The sequence below is a fragment of the Bactrocera dorsalis genome, chromosome 4 (assembly GCF_023373825.1).
Source record: "Bactrocera dorsalis isolate Fly_Bdor chromosome 4, ASM2337382v1, whole genome shotgun sequence".
Classification (NCBI taxonomy): Eukaryota; Metazoa; Arthropoda; class Insecta; order Diptera; family Tephritidae; genus Bactrocera; species Bactrocera dorsalis.
The window spans coordinates 34,538,299-34,555,266 of NC_064306.1; the positions used below are offsets into that span (position 1 = coordinate 34,538,299).

Genomic DNA, 16,968 nt, shown 5'->3' on the forward strand with positions numbered 1-16,968 from the left:
CTTTATCAATCAAAATTATTTAAAAAATCTATCGAAAGATTTCATTTACATTCTCAAACAAGTAAAAAAGTATAAATTTGGTTAGACTGTCTTATAAGTCTGTTTGTAGGACTGTGCTATCTTATAAGATTAAGTAAGGGTAGGACTAGCTATGAAAGTGACATGCTCGTGGAAATTACTTAAATGAGACAATATATTGAGTGTCTAGTTATTTTTTTAAGGCACAAAGCTAGATTAAGCAAGAGGAATTAACCGACTTTCATCTAACTAGATTTGAAAGCATTACTCGTCCGAGTCGAGTATTTGAATAGGCGATGGCTAATTGGGTTTATCGTGATTCAGCTATAAATGTCTGTCATTAAGGCTTTTCCCCTTATAATTTGCAGCATTCATCCCACAAAAGTTTCAAAAAATATATAATTTACTCGTTGAACTCCATTATTGCCTCAATTATGGCATAACTGGAAGGCAAAGGCGGCAAATACTTCAACCTAACCTTACAAATTGAAACAAAATATTATTATTAAAATAAAATAAACTTGAACACTTCAAATCACTGCTGCTAAATCTTCAAATATTTCTGCTTATGTTGCTTTCAAACAACACAAACGCTTTAAGAAGAACACTAAAGCCGTCACTTCATTTAAACAATTTATTTTGGACTGCGTAGTCACCTGCTTGACAGCTACTTTCGACTTCATTTAATTAAATTAATTTAAACACAGCATAACATGAATTTCCCTACACCGAACAAGAGCACAGCAGAACAGAGTATTTTGTGAAGCAACAACAACAAAGCAAAAAAATGCTTAAATTTATTGGGGCGCTTTAAGGACTGCGGCACGAAAGGCTCCTTAAATTTGCTTTTGTGTGTGCGTGTATGTATATAATTGTATATTTGCTTATGTGTATGTATATGAATGTATATAACAATACATATTTATGTGTTTGTTTATATGCATGTACTTATGACGCCGCTCCGCAAGACTTCAACGCTGTCACACACGCTCGCCTGCCACTCGTCGCCGGCGCCGTGGCTGAGCACCGCTCTGACGCTTATTAAAAAGTAATGCCTCGAAAACAAAAAGCAAGTGGCCAAAATTAAGTTAATTTTTACATAAAAATTTAACGCGCAAAAGTTGAAAAAGTACGAAAAAGAAACATAAAAACAAGAAGAAAAAAATGTGAAACAAGAACACCGCACAATGCTCCCGGCAAAGCGTAGCTCGCTGCAACAGCAAAACGCAAACAATAAAAACTGAAAGTAGAAAAATATACGCTCGTTGGCATGGGCAGGGGTTGGGGTGAAGTGTGTGTGCACCGCCCGCTTGCTACACCAAAAATTTTCCCCGGCTGCCGATAAAGTGTTTTTGCTCGTGGCTACATGCCTTATTGTTGTTGTTAATTTTTTCCTTGCGCTGATTTCTCTTTTTGGCAGCGAAATGCCTATTTGTAGCAAGCATATCCGCATATCAGCGCCGTGAGCGCGGAAAATGGGAAATAAAGTTTACACTTGTTATTGCGAAATTATGCTGGCAGTGGCGTGGGCGTAGGAGGGGCGCGCGCCATGCAGTGGCAGGCCAAACCAAATACATTAATGAAACCTTTATGCGCCATTCTACCTCCCCATTTGGTGGCAGTTATGAGCTGACAAATTAAATTATATGCACTGCATTACAACTTAAAGTGTTTCCACTTCAGCGTCGAAAACGCCTCGTCGCGCAGGGCAGCGCTTGCTGGTGGGAGGCATGAATATGCTTTGATTGCCTTGTCGTGGGGAGAACGATTTGTACTGCGGATTTCGGCTGGAATTTTTGAGGAACATTTTTTAGATACACATATTTATGCAGTTAACCTGGAGTGTCAGTGCAAAGAAATTATTTTTTAGTGGAATTGCTACACACTAACCACCAAAAATTGTTCCAAAAGTGCCGAGAATATTCAAACTTGTATTAAGAGGTAACTAGTACCTCACTGTTGATATTAAAGGTTTCAGAAGCATTATTTCAGCTTTGCACAAAGAACTCCAATGAAAGCTAATAATTATTCTATTATTAATAATCAAAAAAAAAAAAAAAGGATTGCTGCTGCCGCATTGAAGTGGCGCTACTTTTGCTCACACGCAGAACAGAAGCTGCACTATATTCAGAAATATTTATTATAAGAAGCAACACTAAATGCTTTGATTTACTAAACCTAAAAGCCAACTTTATAATCACTCAACTGTGGCACAATCATTAGTAAAGCAAATCAGCTTAATGAAAGTCTTAAGTTGAATAACCTAATTGTGAATTCACTTTCAACAGTTTTCGCCAACCGGAATAGCACTACAAAGCGTTAGACAAAACAACAATAACAACAACATAAATTCATTAATAAGCTGCTAATGCAGTGATTCAGAGAAATTGATAATTACAATACAGACAACTTATTCAATAACCCTTTGCGCTAGAGGAACTAAGCTTAGTGCACTAAGGAATATATATATGTATGTATGTACAATAGGGTGTGCTTTGATTTTTTGGTAGCAAAAGCACGCTTATAATTCAGTTTAGGGCCTAAAATGGGGAAAAAATTTATTTTACATTTAAATCACGCCTTAATTTTCCTATGTTTGTTATACATTCTACAAGGGATTTTGTGATATATTGGCATATATTGTTTATCTTTAAAGTAAATAAATCTAGAACTTTAAGATAGTGATATTCTAAAACAAAATTTTCCGATCTACCAAAAAGGTATTAATAATTTTTTTCATAAAACCTTTCCTTTAAAAGTTATACGCAATGAAAGTTGAGCATCACATGCACTGTATCCATACAATACACCATGGCGTATGCGTAACATGGAATGCTCCGTACATTTGATGTATAATTTTAACTACGTATAACTTTAAAAGGAACATTTTATGTCGAAAATCATTTAGACTTGTTTTGTGAACACTCACAATCAACTTCGCACCCTAATGTACAAGTACACATACATATCTACATACCTTCTTATGTAAATATTCATACTCGCAGCAAGCGCAATAAGCAGCTGTGTGCTGTTGTGCAAAACGCGACTTTTAATTAAATTCCTTCTCGGAATAATATGCGGAAGAGGCAGTGGGCGGGAGGAAATACCAGAAACTCCCATCAACTTTCCAACGAATACTCGCCTTTGGTAAAATATGACGTCAGCAAGCAAATTGGTTTCAAAGGGCTTTATGAAATTCTGAGAACTCATAATTTGTAGCATTAAAGGTTTGTTGACATTCTGTGGGTCACTGCCTTACCGTTAATAATTTAAACGAAATTTAAAAATATTTCACTGCTTGCTGGGAAAAATTTAAATCGAATTTTTTTTCTGTTGGAAAAATTTCGGATTGCTTCACCACATTTCTTGTTGCTCATTTCAAGCATTTGTTCAGTTTTATTTTTAATTTTCATCTGTCGTCTTGAGTGAAGATGACTTCCGGTCTGAGTTAAATGGTGAAAAATGTTTACAAGTAGTAAATACTTGGGGTTTAGATATAGGGGTTGACATATCGATAGGAAATACGACGCATTTTACGGAGGGTGTTAGCGGTTTGATATCCACTAATCGGAATGCCGAATTAGGGTCGCTTGCGCGTGAATTTTTAGGCGGCGAAGGCGTTTAACTGGGATCCAACCCCTGGTCACCAGTATAGAGCAGTATGGAAGCTCAACTGGTAGTAGTTCAGCTACGAGGTCTGACCGGAGAATTAATTGTAGTACCACGTGGAGCAGAAGCACTTGAAGTTCACTCCAACCTGCTCATGCATACTGGCCCTTCGTTGGGGACTATCGTGATGGTAGTGGTTAAAACCCGAATGGGGGATGAATTGACACTTTGTCGGTTGAATGTGCAATTGCATTGTAGCTGGGTGCCGGACATAAAGTACGGTAAAGGTTTTAGATGGGCCTCGAATTCTACCAAGGTTGTTAGTGTGCCCAATTCACACTGTCAATGGGACTGAAAATCCTGGCACTTTGATTTGTTCCGCTGTCCTCTTGAAAATTTAGCTTTCCTTCTGTGTTCATCTATACGCGAAGCTTTTATGATATCGATCTGAAATTTTGCACTCGTTTTTTTTCCCTAAGAAGCCCTTAGATATTAAACAACTATAACATGTAGTTGCTATACAACCTGATTGGGCCAACTCAAGCCCTTGTAAGGAAAACTTTTATATTTGAGAAAGTATCTTTACGAAATTCGACACGGATTATTATCTCAGACATCGTTTTAATATTCGAAAAAATTATTCAGATCAGATCACTATAGCATACAGCTACCACTTGACCGTTCAAAATCATGAAAAAGATCTTTTTATACCATTTTTTGTTACAAAAAATGCACCTGTGTAGCGTATGCTAGCTTCGGTGCAGCCGAAGTTAATATTTTTTTCTTGTTTAAAATTAGAAACTTACTGACAGCACCAACTATGACAACAAATATCAATTTGAACAACTATTAGTTTGTGTTAACTCTCCAAATCTACATTTTTGCTAATTTAAATTGAGACTTAAGCCATTTCTAAATCAAAAACTGTAAACGTTCTATGAATGTCAAGTGCCTAACAACGGTAAATCTGCACTTTCAAAGCGCAATTTAATTACAGCACACCCTTTACTGGCTGAGGCATTTGAAAATACCGTTATATGTTCCAAAAAAAAAAACTTGCCAGCATCCAGCTGGTTGCTGCCTACGACATTTCTGTATTTCTTTGCATCTCCCTACTTGCTTATGCAATGCTTGATTGCTGCGCTATGTTTGCTTAACCATTCTCTTATTTTTTCTTATTCTTCTTCTTCTTCGATTTCTTACAGGCCGAGATCTGGAGTGTGTTCATTGCTATTCTACGCAAGAGTGTGCGCAATTTGCAGGCATGCACAGACGTCGGTCTAATCGAGCACGTATTGGTGCGACTACAGCGCTCCGAAACGGTTGTGGCAGGTATGTATACAATAACAAAAATAAGTAATAAGTAAATTTAAGGCGAAAATGTTTGTGTGTAGGTGCTCATATGTCAATATGTTTTTAAATCTTTGGCATGTGTAGAAATAATTTTAATTAATGGGAGTGAGAGGGTTTACATACTGAAATCCGTGCGGCGTTGAAAATTCGTAGCAAAAGCGATGAATCGGAGGAAAATTTGGAAACAAAAATATTTTTGATGAGCCAATCGTTTTCTTATTTCGATAAATTAGTGCTATAGGAAAAGTGGACGTGATTTTTGTTAGTGTTTCTATTTCTCAGTTGTATTTATATTTGAAGCTATATCAGATAGTCTGATGGATTTGAAGAAGCTTTGTCTTTCGGACTCTCTTGGTGAAGTCACAGTAATGTCACATTATCTCCTGGGAGATGACTGCAGTTAAAATAGACCTTTCAATACATAATTTAAGATGTGATCGTGTGACTCACTCTCCGTCTACTTGGGATCACTCTCAGTCTACTAGGGAATGCAATCATCAGGCAGATACCTCAATTTCCATACCAAGAGTTATAAATCTCCGACTAGGCTTTGTCTTACTTTCATTACACCCTAAGAAACCAGTGGAGGTTTGATCCACTCAGCTATTGTCTATAGGGTGTCAGTATTCACATACATACATCTATTCCAGTTCAAATGTGTACATGTACTCTAGCTGACATACACAGATCTCCTAGCCTACCGAAAATCGAAAAAAAAAACAAAAAGCAACAGCAACTAGGCAACACTTCTTTGCTTTCAATCATTTGAAACGAATCCGATTCAATTCACGTCTTTACTTTTTCATTTGCGTGCGTGTATGTGCGCTGCCACATATTTCCCCCATTATTTTTTGGCAAATTTTTTCCCCACACACGGCGGAATTGGTCGGATGCCTACGGCAGCTTTCACTCAGTTTTTGCCATGCCGCATCAGCTTTGTCATCGACGCTTGGTTCGTCGTTAACGTCGCCGCCTCCGTCTACTCAGAGCTGGTTGCCTTGGCGTCGTCGTCAGTATGCGTCAGTTGTCGTGGCTTTGTTTGCTCTTTGGACTTTGGTACGTGTGCTTTCACTAGGCGCCCTAGCTCACAACGTGTTTGTTTTGGTGTTACATGCGCCAGCACACACACACATACCATGCATGTCACGTATGTGCGTTGGATTCCATTCTGCAAATCGATTTGTGTGCCGCACTGGTGGTCTGGGTGTGACCATATCCTTCAGCCAGCATTTGTTTGTTTGCACAGTGATTGAAATGCGAGAATAAGATTATTGAATTAGAAGTAAGAGATTCACATTTAGCAAGTGAGTAAATGCTGGCAAGTAGGGCGTAGTAACAAATACTTGTTGTATTAAAGCAAATATGAATGCAAAATAGCGGAGGTGGTGGTAATGCTATTCATGGACAGGGAAATGAATAACTTTTGTGTGCTAAATCACTGGATATTTCATTGAATGCTTGTCTACTCCAATATGTTTCATCTCCGGTTTTGCTGCTATGTGGCTACACATTTAAAATGTTCAAGCACATATTCATCACTATTTGTATACATGGTGGTTCTTCCAATGGATTATGTATGGTAATCTGTTCCTAGGTTCCCTACTTAATAAAAAACCACAGAAACTTCAAATTTAAGGAGAATTTTTACTATCATTCGAACAAACATTCTCAGACATTTATTTTTTTGAAGATTATCTCTTCTAAATGGTAGCCATGACTACATCTCAGATGGTCCATCCGTTGCCTCCAATTTTTGATGACTCGTTCGAGCATTTCGACTCGTAACAGGCGAATGACACGCGTCATCTTTTGCTCCAAGACCTGAATCGAAGCGGGATTGTCCGCATAGACTTTAGACTTTACATATCCCTACAGAAAAAAGTCTAACGGTATAATATCCCACAATCGCGGTGGCCAAACTACCGACCTAAAACGCGAAATTATCTGCTTACCGAAGTGGTTTTTTCAATAAATCTAATGTTTGATGCGATGTGTGGGAAGTGCAGCCGTTGTGTTGAAACCAAATGTTGTCGAGATCACGAGCTTGAATTTCAGGCATCAAATAGTCGGTTATCATGGCATGATAACGGTCGCCATTGACAGTTACGTTCTCACCAGCTTAATTTTTTGAAGAAATATGGACCCATGATTCCAGCTCAAGAACCACACCATACCGTTGTTTTTTTTTTCAGGATGAAATGCCAGCTTTTGGATCTTTTCAGATTACTCTTCGTCCCAAATGCGGCAATTTTGCGTGTATATATGCCCATTTAACCAGAAGTAAGCCTCATCGCTGAACAAAATTTGGCTTGAAAACTTCGAATCTTTTTGGAATTTTTCAAGAGCCCATAAAAGTTAATTCATTCTTTATGCTGGATTCCAGGCCGGAAAAGAATTCCTGTAAAGGAAATAGCTGATAAAATTACCAGAAGTGGCATACATCTGGCAACAGAAGCAGTCCAGGAAATGGGTATATACAATAAAATTTTCGAAAACTCTGCCAGACTTATCAGGCCGAGATGGAATGCCGAACGTCAAGATCAATTTCAAGAGTTCCAGAAGAAAAAACGCATGCTCTTAACTTACACCGTCTCGGAAAATCTGCGGAACGGTTGTTGGCCTAATGACCGGTCACAGGCTTAAATAACGAAGACATCTTCCGAAAGTGCTGGAAAGTAGGCAAGAGAGAGACGCTTCAACTTCTAGCGTGCTTCTGTCGAGCATTAGGTGCTTTTCAAGCAGTTCAAGGGCCTAGAAAAAGTATCAAAACCAGATATCAAGTCATTCTTAAAGTTTGGCAAAAGCATTAAGGTCTTGTTCGTAGGTCTGTGTATGGCGTGACAGCCGGAGAGTATAACCTAAGTTTACCTAACCTAATATTAAGCAATGATTAGTCATTAATATATAAACAATGTTGTCTTTCAAGTATTTATATTTTTTGGTTTTTCAAATTCCTCTTCGTCCCTAGCTTACTATTTAGATGGATATTCGAACTTTTTTAAAACATAATGTGTTCTATATGCTTTGAATAGCTTTTCAGTGAAGTAAAGTCCCTTTAATTAATATTAATCCTTAGGAGTGGTTTTTAAGCCTGCTTGTATTTTCTTTTTTCTAAAGCATAATCAGACTCTATTTTTCTCAGGATTCTTGTTAACTACTTTGACTGTATCTAATCGCTTTCATGTTTCTCATCACATTTTCAATTGCCTTGGTTTAAGCACTGAACGCCTAATCATACCAAAAATTCTACGGCTAATGGGTAAATTAAACCCTAACCACATTTATACCGTCTTTAAAGATATCCAAATAAACCAAAAGTAATTTGGAAAAAGTAATTGTAAAAAATAGGAAAATAATACCACTTGATTTTATTTACTTACACAGTAGACTCCCATAAAAAGCAACAATAAGCACAAAGAACATCGATATAAATTTAACTGCTCACAGTTCATAGATACATACTATATATAGGGATCTGAGCAACTGAAAGAGTTTCACGCACACACAGATTCCTGTGTCACGCCATCAATGCTAACGAAGACATTTTTAGTGCGCTCATTTGCGTTTGCTGCGAGCACGTTAGCAATTAATTCAATGCTTAAATCTGAGGCGAAATGTGTGGCTGGTTGTCGGAGCGAGTGGGCGGAGGAAGTGACACGCTGGTGAACTCAGTAAAAACATGCAAAAAACAGCAACACTGAGCGACAGCAGAAGACTCAAGCGTGAAGCTGAATTCAAGCAAAAAGGAAGTGTATATATAAAATATATACTTACACATATGTGTTTAAATGTACCCACATAAAGGAGTCTTCGATTGTGTGCGCTTGTGTCACTAAATCTGTCGCAGCGCATTAAAGCGCATATGTTAAATTACAAGCGAGCAGACACGCATTCCTTGCGCGTGACGTACATTAAATTAGACACTCTCGCACACAAGAAACCCATGCTTTTCTGCTATGCGTATGTATATAATTTACATATATGTATATGTATATGTATATGTATAATTATCTACAAATTCTTACTAAAATGCCACCACATGAAACCAGCAAATCTGCGCTCATTTTGTAATTGATTAAAGTGCTCGTTAGTAAAAGCGTGTAGTGAGATGCGGGTAGCTGAAGCCAATATAGCGGAGAAATCTCAGTATCTATGCAAACTATAGCCAAGATTGTGTGTGGCTAATGAACTTCCTAAAATATGCTGTGAATTTGCTTCGTATGCTGTCACATAAGGTGTTAACCGAAAGTGGCCTATTATGTAGGCATGCCAAGCCGTTGCCGATAAAATCACTTGGTATGCTTGTTTGTAGTGGTAATTAATTTAGTATTTTTATGGCATACTTTGTGGCATTAAAGCTAGCTTTATTGCATTATTGTAAGACATTTGTATGCAACATTATTGCTAATACGAAATACATTTGTTTGAGAATTATTATTTTTTATAACTACCAAATTACAAGGAAAGAAAAGGCTATACGAGTAGTATGTTAGTGGTTGTAAGTTATTGTATTTTTGGTCCAGTTCTGTCGTTTTCAGAATATATAGAATTATTATTTGTAGCGGCTTTCGCAGTAGTTCGTAAAATTTTGAATTACCTACTAGATGGCGTTGGCTCTACATACTGTTATTCATAAACCCACACCTCAATGAGTAGTTTTCTTTTTTGGATCGGATAATCAAAAGATTATTCTTTGACGATAAAGTGTTTGAATTCAGTATTTAAGAATGAATAGTTCAGTTTCAGTTTGTATACTAATTTTAGTTTATCTGAAAATACCTGATTTTCTAATAGGCATGGTATGATTTGTAAGTGTCATTTTATCCATTTTTAATATGTCATGATCTGTAATTTTTTCTTCATTGCGTCGAGTAATCTTTACAATTTTATCATGGAAAGCTAGACACAAGAACAACCTTTACAAATTATTGAATTTTATTATTAAAACAATTGTTCTCTCATTACAACTTTTCGTGAGCTTTTGCCATTTGATGGGCGATGCAATGATATACCTGTCCCCGCTATTCATTGAATTGGTGAGAATTTCGAGCGCATATTTTCCTTACATAATGTTCAACTGCCAAAAAGACAAAAAACCGCACGAAGTAATGAAAATATTGCTTCCATTCAGGCAAGGGTTTCCGAATACCATATTTCAGTTCCAAAACGTTGTCAAGGTTTAAGGCCATATAAAATTATCTTCACTTATGAACTGAAACCATTTGACCACCGCAAACGAATTTGCTGACTTTGTCTTGAATAACTTGTAAAAGATAACGATTTTTTAAAGAAAATCGTTGTCTCCGATGAGGCTCGCTTGTGAAATTGAATGGCTTGCAAGAAGTTGTGATTTAACACCGTTAGACTACTTTTCGAAGGTTTTGGGCTTTAGCAGTAAACAAAACTTTCTTCAAGCTGTGGAAGTAAATATTGAACGTGCTATTCATGTCAAATGACTTGGATTATTGGAAAAAGACTCGAAAATTGGATTCATCGAATTCGTCCGTGGATGCTAGCGAGCATACGAAGCAAAAAATGCGCTTATCAAATGATTCCTGTAATAAATTGATTGTTTCATTGGCTGTATTGCATGTAGCGTCATCTTGTTGGACGTTCTTCAATCTATATAACGTCCAAATCAGGCACGAAAAAGTCATCAGTCAGGGCGCTATAGCATGCCTCATGGACTATGACATTATTGCCGCATTATTTTATAAAGTGGTCTATAATGGTTCATGACCCATTCCTCTGCCTATAGAACACACCAAACAGTGACTATTTGAGGGTGTAACATCGTCTCAACCATGTCTTGTGGATTATCATGACTATTTAACCGAAAGTCAGCTTCTTCGGTAAACAAAATTTTGTTGTGAAAATCGGGATCCGCACCCATCTCGATTTAAACTCATTCACTGAACGTACGACTTGTTTGATGGTCATTCGATTTAAATTCTTGCACGAGTTTGATTTTATAAACCCGTAATTGTCTTACGTTCCTCCGAAAAATCTTTCATAAAATGTATGTGTACAGCTTGAGTTGTTGCGCGCGTTGGTGGATGGACTCATTCATTCATGGCCTTCTTCGTTACTCACTCTATATAAATATATTTTTGGAACTTACTCAAATTTTCTCACATATTCTTCTATATTCACTGATAAGCGCTACTTATTGGATTTTTTATATTATTTTGTCTTTTCAATTTTTTTTTATCTAATTTTTTATTGTGGTTTGTCGATATTTAGTCGATAGCAGTCAGAAACAGTTATTCTTCTTATTGTGCCCTTTAACAGTGTAAATATATTTTTAGGCAAAGCACTGCTGCTCCAGTAAGCTCTCACAAGTTCCAAAGCTCGATTTGCCTATCTTTACCTCTCTATTTAGTCCTCTAATTATATATTTATCAATTCCAAAGCCTTAAATTAAAAAATATATGCACGTGCTTGCGACAATGGGCATTCAAGCATGCTAATTGCATAAATTAATGACAACCACATTTGCCTCAGGGATGACAGAGTCACCGATTTGCCACCCGCTATTGTGTTCCGTCGCGCACAAATTGACAAACTGTAACAAATTAGCATAATCTTGTATAGCAAGCAAGCATTGTAGATACACGTACCCCACACAATGGTGTATATGAGCTACAAACACCTCATTTACATTTGTATGTGGGGATAACAGTGTTTCTGTGGAATGAAATATACATGTGTTTGACACACACATGCCACCAATAGAGGGATTCATGTGTCTAGAATGTCTAAATTTCCGCATATCTAGTTTTTTCTGCACACACACAGCCAACCAAGCACATCCTTTGTGTCTAACTTCCTAAAAGATCCTGAGTATACATAATTTTTCACGCCTATATGGCTAGGAGCCACCTCAGAAGTTAATTACACTTTTGTTCTTTGACGCTGATTTTGTGTAGCAATGATGCGGATGCGGTGATACACGACACCATCGCGTCACACCACTCCACTGCACCCTTGTTGACGCTGTCAAAGTTCAACTGTTCGAGTGGCAAGCGTCACAAAACGCTTGTGTGCCGCCTTTATCTCTATCTTTGGCATTGCTGCTTTGGTTTTGTTTGTGCGCTCACTCAACCTTTGGTTGCGTCAAATTGGTTGATTTCACACGTTTGATGTGCGACAAACTTCTTGCCTTTACAGTTCATGTCACGTATACGCCCCGGTCGCACGGGTTGCCCACTGCGGGCGTACGTGTGTCTGCAGCGCCTGCCGTGCCCGGAACATTTGCCGATTGCGACAGTTGCAACGTTATAAACTCACTTGATGCTCTAACTTGACATTGTCTCCTTTGCCACACCCCGCCCTTACGTTGCAGGCAGCTGGCGCCAACACATTTGGCTATTAAATTAAGTTGTCGGAGTTGGTGTCATGCACAAACGGTTTGGCTTTATGAAAGCTTACATGTCATTGACTTGACAATAACCTCAACCCTTAATGCTTTCAAAACGGGGTATTGACAGGAAGTGTTTCATTGAGTTGTATGCGGCAGAGGAGGTAGAGAATCGAAAATTAAATAAAACTACTTTCAACCGCTTTGTATAGCCGGGTATTCTATATACATATAAGGGTCTACGTAACCGGAACGGACCCGGAATTTTATAACTCCTTAGTTGTGTATATGGCGAATTCAACTAATACAAAATAGTAAATAAACCTGTTGTAAATACTCGGACTTTGACCAAAGAAAGTTTGTAAATAAACTCTAATAACAGTAATAATTAAAATAAAAAAAACATACATATGTATATAGTATGTATATTATCTACAATAAGCACTAACATGTTCTTTTAACAGCTCATATTCATTTAGCTTTATTATTATTGCCCAACTTCTTATTCCTATCTGGCTTCAGCGGTTCTCATTCACCTCGCACCAACAATTCATTAAGAGCAAAAGAGTCGTCTTGAAGCTCGTCGTCCACTTGCGCTTCCATGCAATACTGAAGTTTCGTCTATAGCAGCTGCTGTCATGGTCATAACAACAATTTGCCAAAACACTTTGCCTTATTGCCACAAACAACAACGCGCCATGACAATTGTCACTCAGCGCATTCGTGGCATTAAAATGATTATCTTTTCGCAGCTAAAACATGGCTGATAACAATCTCCTACACACACTCGTACAAAAAATATGTACTTCTTATGTATGTAGGTTTGTTCGTATGCCTAAATGTGCAGTTAAGAAGTTGTTATGCAAGACGCTGGCCATTAAAACTTTCAAGTTTAGCTGCTCATTCTGGCGGACACTTGGGACGACGAGCAAATCAAGTGAATTGAAAATAGCAGTACTTGTCTCTGTCCTCAAGTATACGTTATAATAATAAAAACCAACTTTGTCTAACAGTCACCTAACTACATTTAGTTTTGTATTTTTTTTTGGAGATATCTGCTGTTATTTTTAACTTCGTAGGAAGTTGCCAAAGTCGTGGCTGAATGCGGAACTTTAAAATTGTACTTTTTGTATAGAAAGAGTATAAAATAAACACTTCTCCTCTCTCAGCTGTGTCAAAGTTTTCTTCCAAAACATACCTCCATCTCATTATTAAATGTCATCAATGAAAACCAAAACATGCTAAACGTTAACTTTGGCTGTTCCCGGGCTATAATACCTTTCACTTGAACATTTCTTATTATAAATAAATCTGAAAACATAATCGACCAATGGTTCATTTGATGGGCCATTGATATACATAACTAAGCAATCTTCAACCAAAGTTAAAGTTTAACCGAACATTTCATACTATTACGACTGCCAAAGATCAAACCATACTTCTTGAAAATATTTTTTTCCATGAAAAAGTTTTATCTATCATTTTGGAGTTAAGCGGTTTACTTCTATTAAATATAAAAATGATACAAGGTATTAAGGGCACAATAGACTCTAGGTCGCGGTGCATTACCTCAATTAATAATTCTAATTCTAAGGTATTAAGTACACATACTGGGTTTGTCCGGAAAGTACTCAGGTCTTAGTCGATTTAAAAAATTTTATTGAACCAATCGTTATAATTCTTTAACAGCTTTCAAAATAGGTTCCTTCTGCGTCAATGCAGCGCTGTCAGCATGATATCCAAGCATTGAATAGCCTTGAGCGCCGAGGTACATTCTGCTTGGGTCCCCTCTGTCGTCTCAAAATTATTGCTTTTCATCGGCCTTTTCAGGCAGAGGGCCAGATTTGCGCTATAGGGCGGCTGCGGAAGCGTTCTGATGCCGGTCTTGGTTAGGTAGTTTTTCACAGGAAAGGTGGTGTCTGCCGGGGCGTTGTCGTGGTGCAACTTCCAATGGGCTGCGATGTCTTGTCGGACCGGATTGATCCTTCGTTTGAGTTTCTTGAGTAATTCCACATAAAAATTAGAGTTGACGGTTTGTCCAGAAGGAAAAAAATACGTAGTGGACGATGCCTTTGATGTCAAAAAAGACAATGAGCATCGTTTTCACTTTGGATTTGCGCATTCTTCCCTTTTTTAGGCGAGAAGACGTCGGCGTGTGCCACGGAAAAACACCACCTCTTGCTAAAAATTGGGGGTCACTTTTATATGATCATATCAAACATCTTAGTCGCAGATTTACCAAGTTTCACACAGAATTTAATCGCGTAGGTCTGCTCTAACGAACGCTGCATTTGCGGCTTGCACCACATAAACCCGTCGCACGAAACTGGATGTCCTGACTGTCCAGGTGCTCGGAAACAACTGAACAGCCGCTCTTTCGTTAGCTAGGAAGGCCCTCTACCGAATCCAGTCGGTACACGCGCGCTCCAAAGTACAGTCGGGGCGATAGAAAATCAGTTATATTACTTTCCGAACAAACCCTGTATGCATCTGTGTATAACTTGGTACACATTCTGAGAGACTCTTGATTTTGGACTCTGACTTTCTTTTGAAGAGTGTAGCATTAAGCCCACTAGTATTATACCCCTTTTTCGGTCTATCTTGTTATGGACTGTTTTATGAAATTTTTAATGCTTTTTTGATATGGAATTTCAAATGAAAAATGGCTTTTGGTTTGATTGATAATGTAGTAAACTCCAAAGCGATATTACCCAGTAACTGGCTACTACAGTGTTATATTAGTTTGAGTGCCTGGAAAGATTTTTATTGCAGAAAACTGTAAGGTTGATAGATGATAGGAGCTTCATTGTGGTTCACCACTGAACTCTTGGGTCTCAAAGCAGCTCAGCACGCATTGGCCAACTATTTACAGCTATACAGTAACAGGGTCCTTCTGACCAGGGTAAATCGGATAAGGTCTAGTGATGGTGGTCTAACTGAACACTTTTCGATTGGATTCGAACATTTTACAGAATGTCACTGCACCACCTGCTTGGAAAAAGATAAGAATCACCTCAACACTTCCTCCTCGAATGTTACGTTTTTGCTAGATCAAGGTAAAAACACCTCGGTTCTTATGCTTTTGGACATGCTTCAGCATAATAGCGGAACTAGAAATTAAGCACCTAACCAAATTTGTAATTGGCTCAGCTAGTATCAAAGTACAGCAGTTTTTAATATGGCTTCCCAGGGTCTAAATGTGATCCCACCGCCACATCAAGCGATCAGCCCCTAACCTCACCTAACCCAAACTAAGATAAACTCCAAACTTTTCCCCAATATTATTAAGTTTTGCTAAATTTGATTAATTTTTACGCAATTTCTTATCTTTACAGATTTGCTCATCGAAATGCTGGGCGTATTGGCCAGCTACAGCATCACAGTGAAAGAGCTCAAACTACTCTTCGGCACCATGAAAGCGGTGAATGCCAAATGGCCACGTCACTCCGCCAAATTGTTGAACGTGTTGCGTCAAATGCCACATCGCAATGGACCCGATGTGTTTTTCAGTTTTCCAGGTCGCAAAGGATCGGTGAGTTAATCCAAAGAAAATGAGCACAAAATCTCATCAATCTATTTAAATTGTACAAGTGTTGTTGTAAAAAAGAAACTTCGCATAAAATATTAAATCCGTGGAAGTGTCGTGTAATCCTCAGCAATGCTGCAGGACAAAGCGTAGGTTAATCACTGACTACACCAAATAAAATGCCATTGTCAATTATTTTCCCCTCCAACCAGCAACACTGCCTCTAAGCACGTAGCAGCCGCAGTGGCGCTCTGGTCCAGCGCTAACGCTCTTACTGCAGCCTAATCTTTTATTTACTAGCGAATAACTCACAGGAATGTTTACAATTCTACAAATTCACTGCGTTTCGCTTTGAAGAAGCTCAAGGCTTCGCCGCTTTATGCTGCTGTGGCGCAATTTCCCGTTATGCCACGTAATGCCATGTTGCATTATTAATGCGAATGTGTGTTGGTGTGGCAGTGTCTTGCCTTTAATGTACACTTCTAACGACTGCAGGTTGTTGTGCCACCATTGGCCGCCGCCTAAGCAACTCTGTGCTCACACTCACACTAAACTCGAAGCTTGTGGCAACTGCTACACAGATTTTTCTATTTGCTACAACAAAATAACAAACAGAAAATTTTTGCTTTTGTTTTTGCTTTCGTCCATTTGCTGCGTCGCCTTTTTATTACATCATCATGTGGCGAAATGTTTACTTTGCCATTGCCATTTCATTTTTATTCGCCACTTTATGGGCGAAGATTCGCGCACAAATCGAATTCCAAATGCGCCGCGAGTGTTGTGTGCCTGAATTTTTGTATTTTTCGTATTTTTATATGCAAGTTAGACAATCGTTTGTTATGCATGAATGTGTGTAAGTGCATGTGTATGTGTGTTGATTGCTCGAGTCAATAAAGGGTGACCATAAAACGTGTGCAACGGGCCGTGTAGGCGTTGGTACTTTGTTTCTGCTTAATTGCATGCATAAAAATGGACGCGCCAGGCTGCGCAAATGTGTGAGAAAAAATTCACTAACGGCATTTTCTTCGTAATTTAATACTTACTGGAGTGGAATTTCATGCAGAGTCATTTGATTTGAGCGGCCTATAGTCAATTTTTTATG

At 38.2% G+C, this 16,968-nt stretch overlaps 1 protein-coding gene across 15 annotated transcripts in view; it reads left to right on the forward strand.

Moving 5' to 3' along the window:
• The window catches only part of LOC105223170 (neurobeachin), a 569,805-nt gene that overhangs the window by 462,472 nt on the left and 90,365 nt on the right, over nt 1–16,968 (forward strand). For all 15 annotated transcript variants that reach the window (XM_049455300.1, XM_049455296.1, XM_049455295.1 and 12 more), the window contains 2 exons: nt 4,833–4,959; nt 15,676–15,872. In XM_049455300.1, the coding sequence (XP_049311257.1) occupies nt 4,833–4,959; nt 15,676–15,872 (324 nt within the window). The remainder of the gene's footprint in view (nt 1–4,832; nt 4,960–15,675; nt 15,873–16,968) is intronic.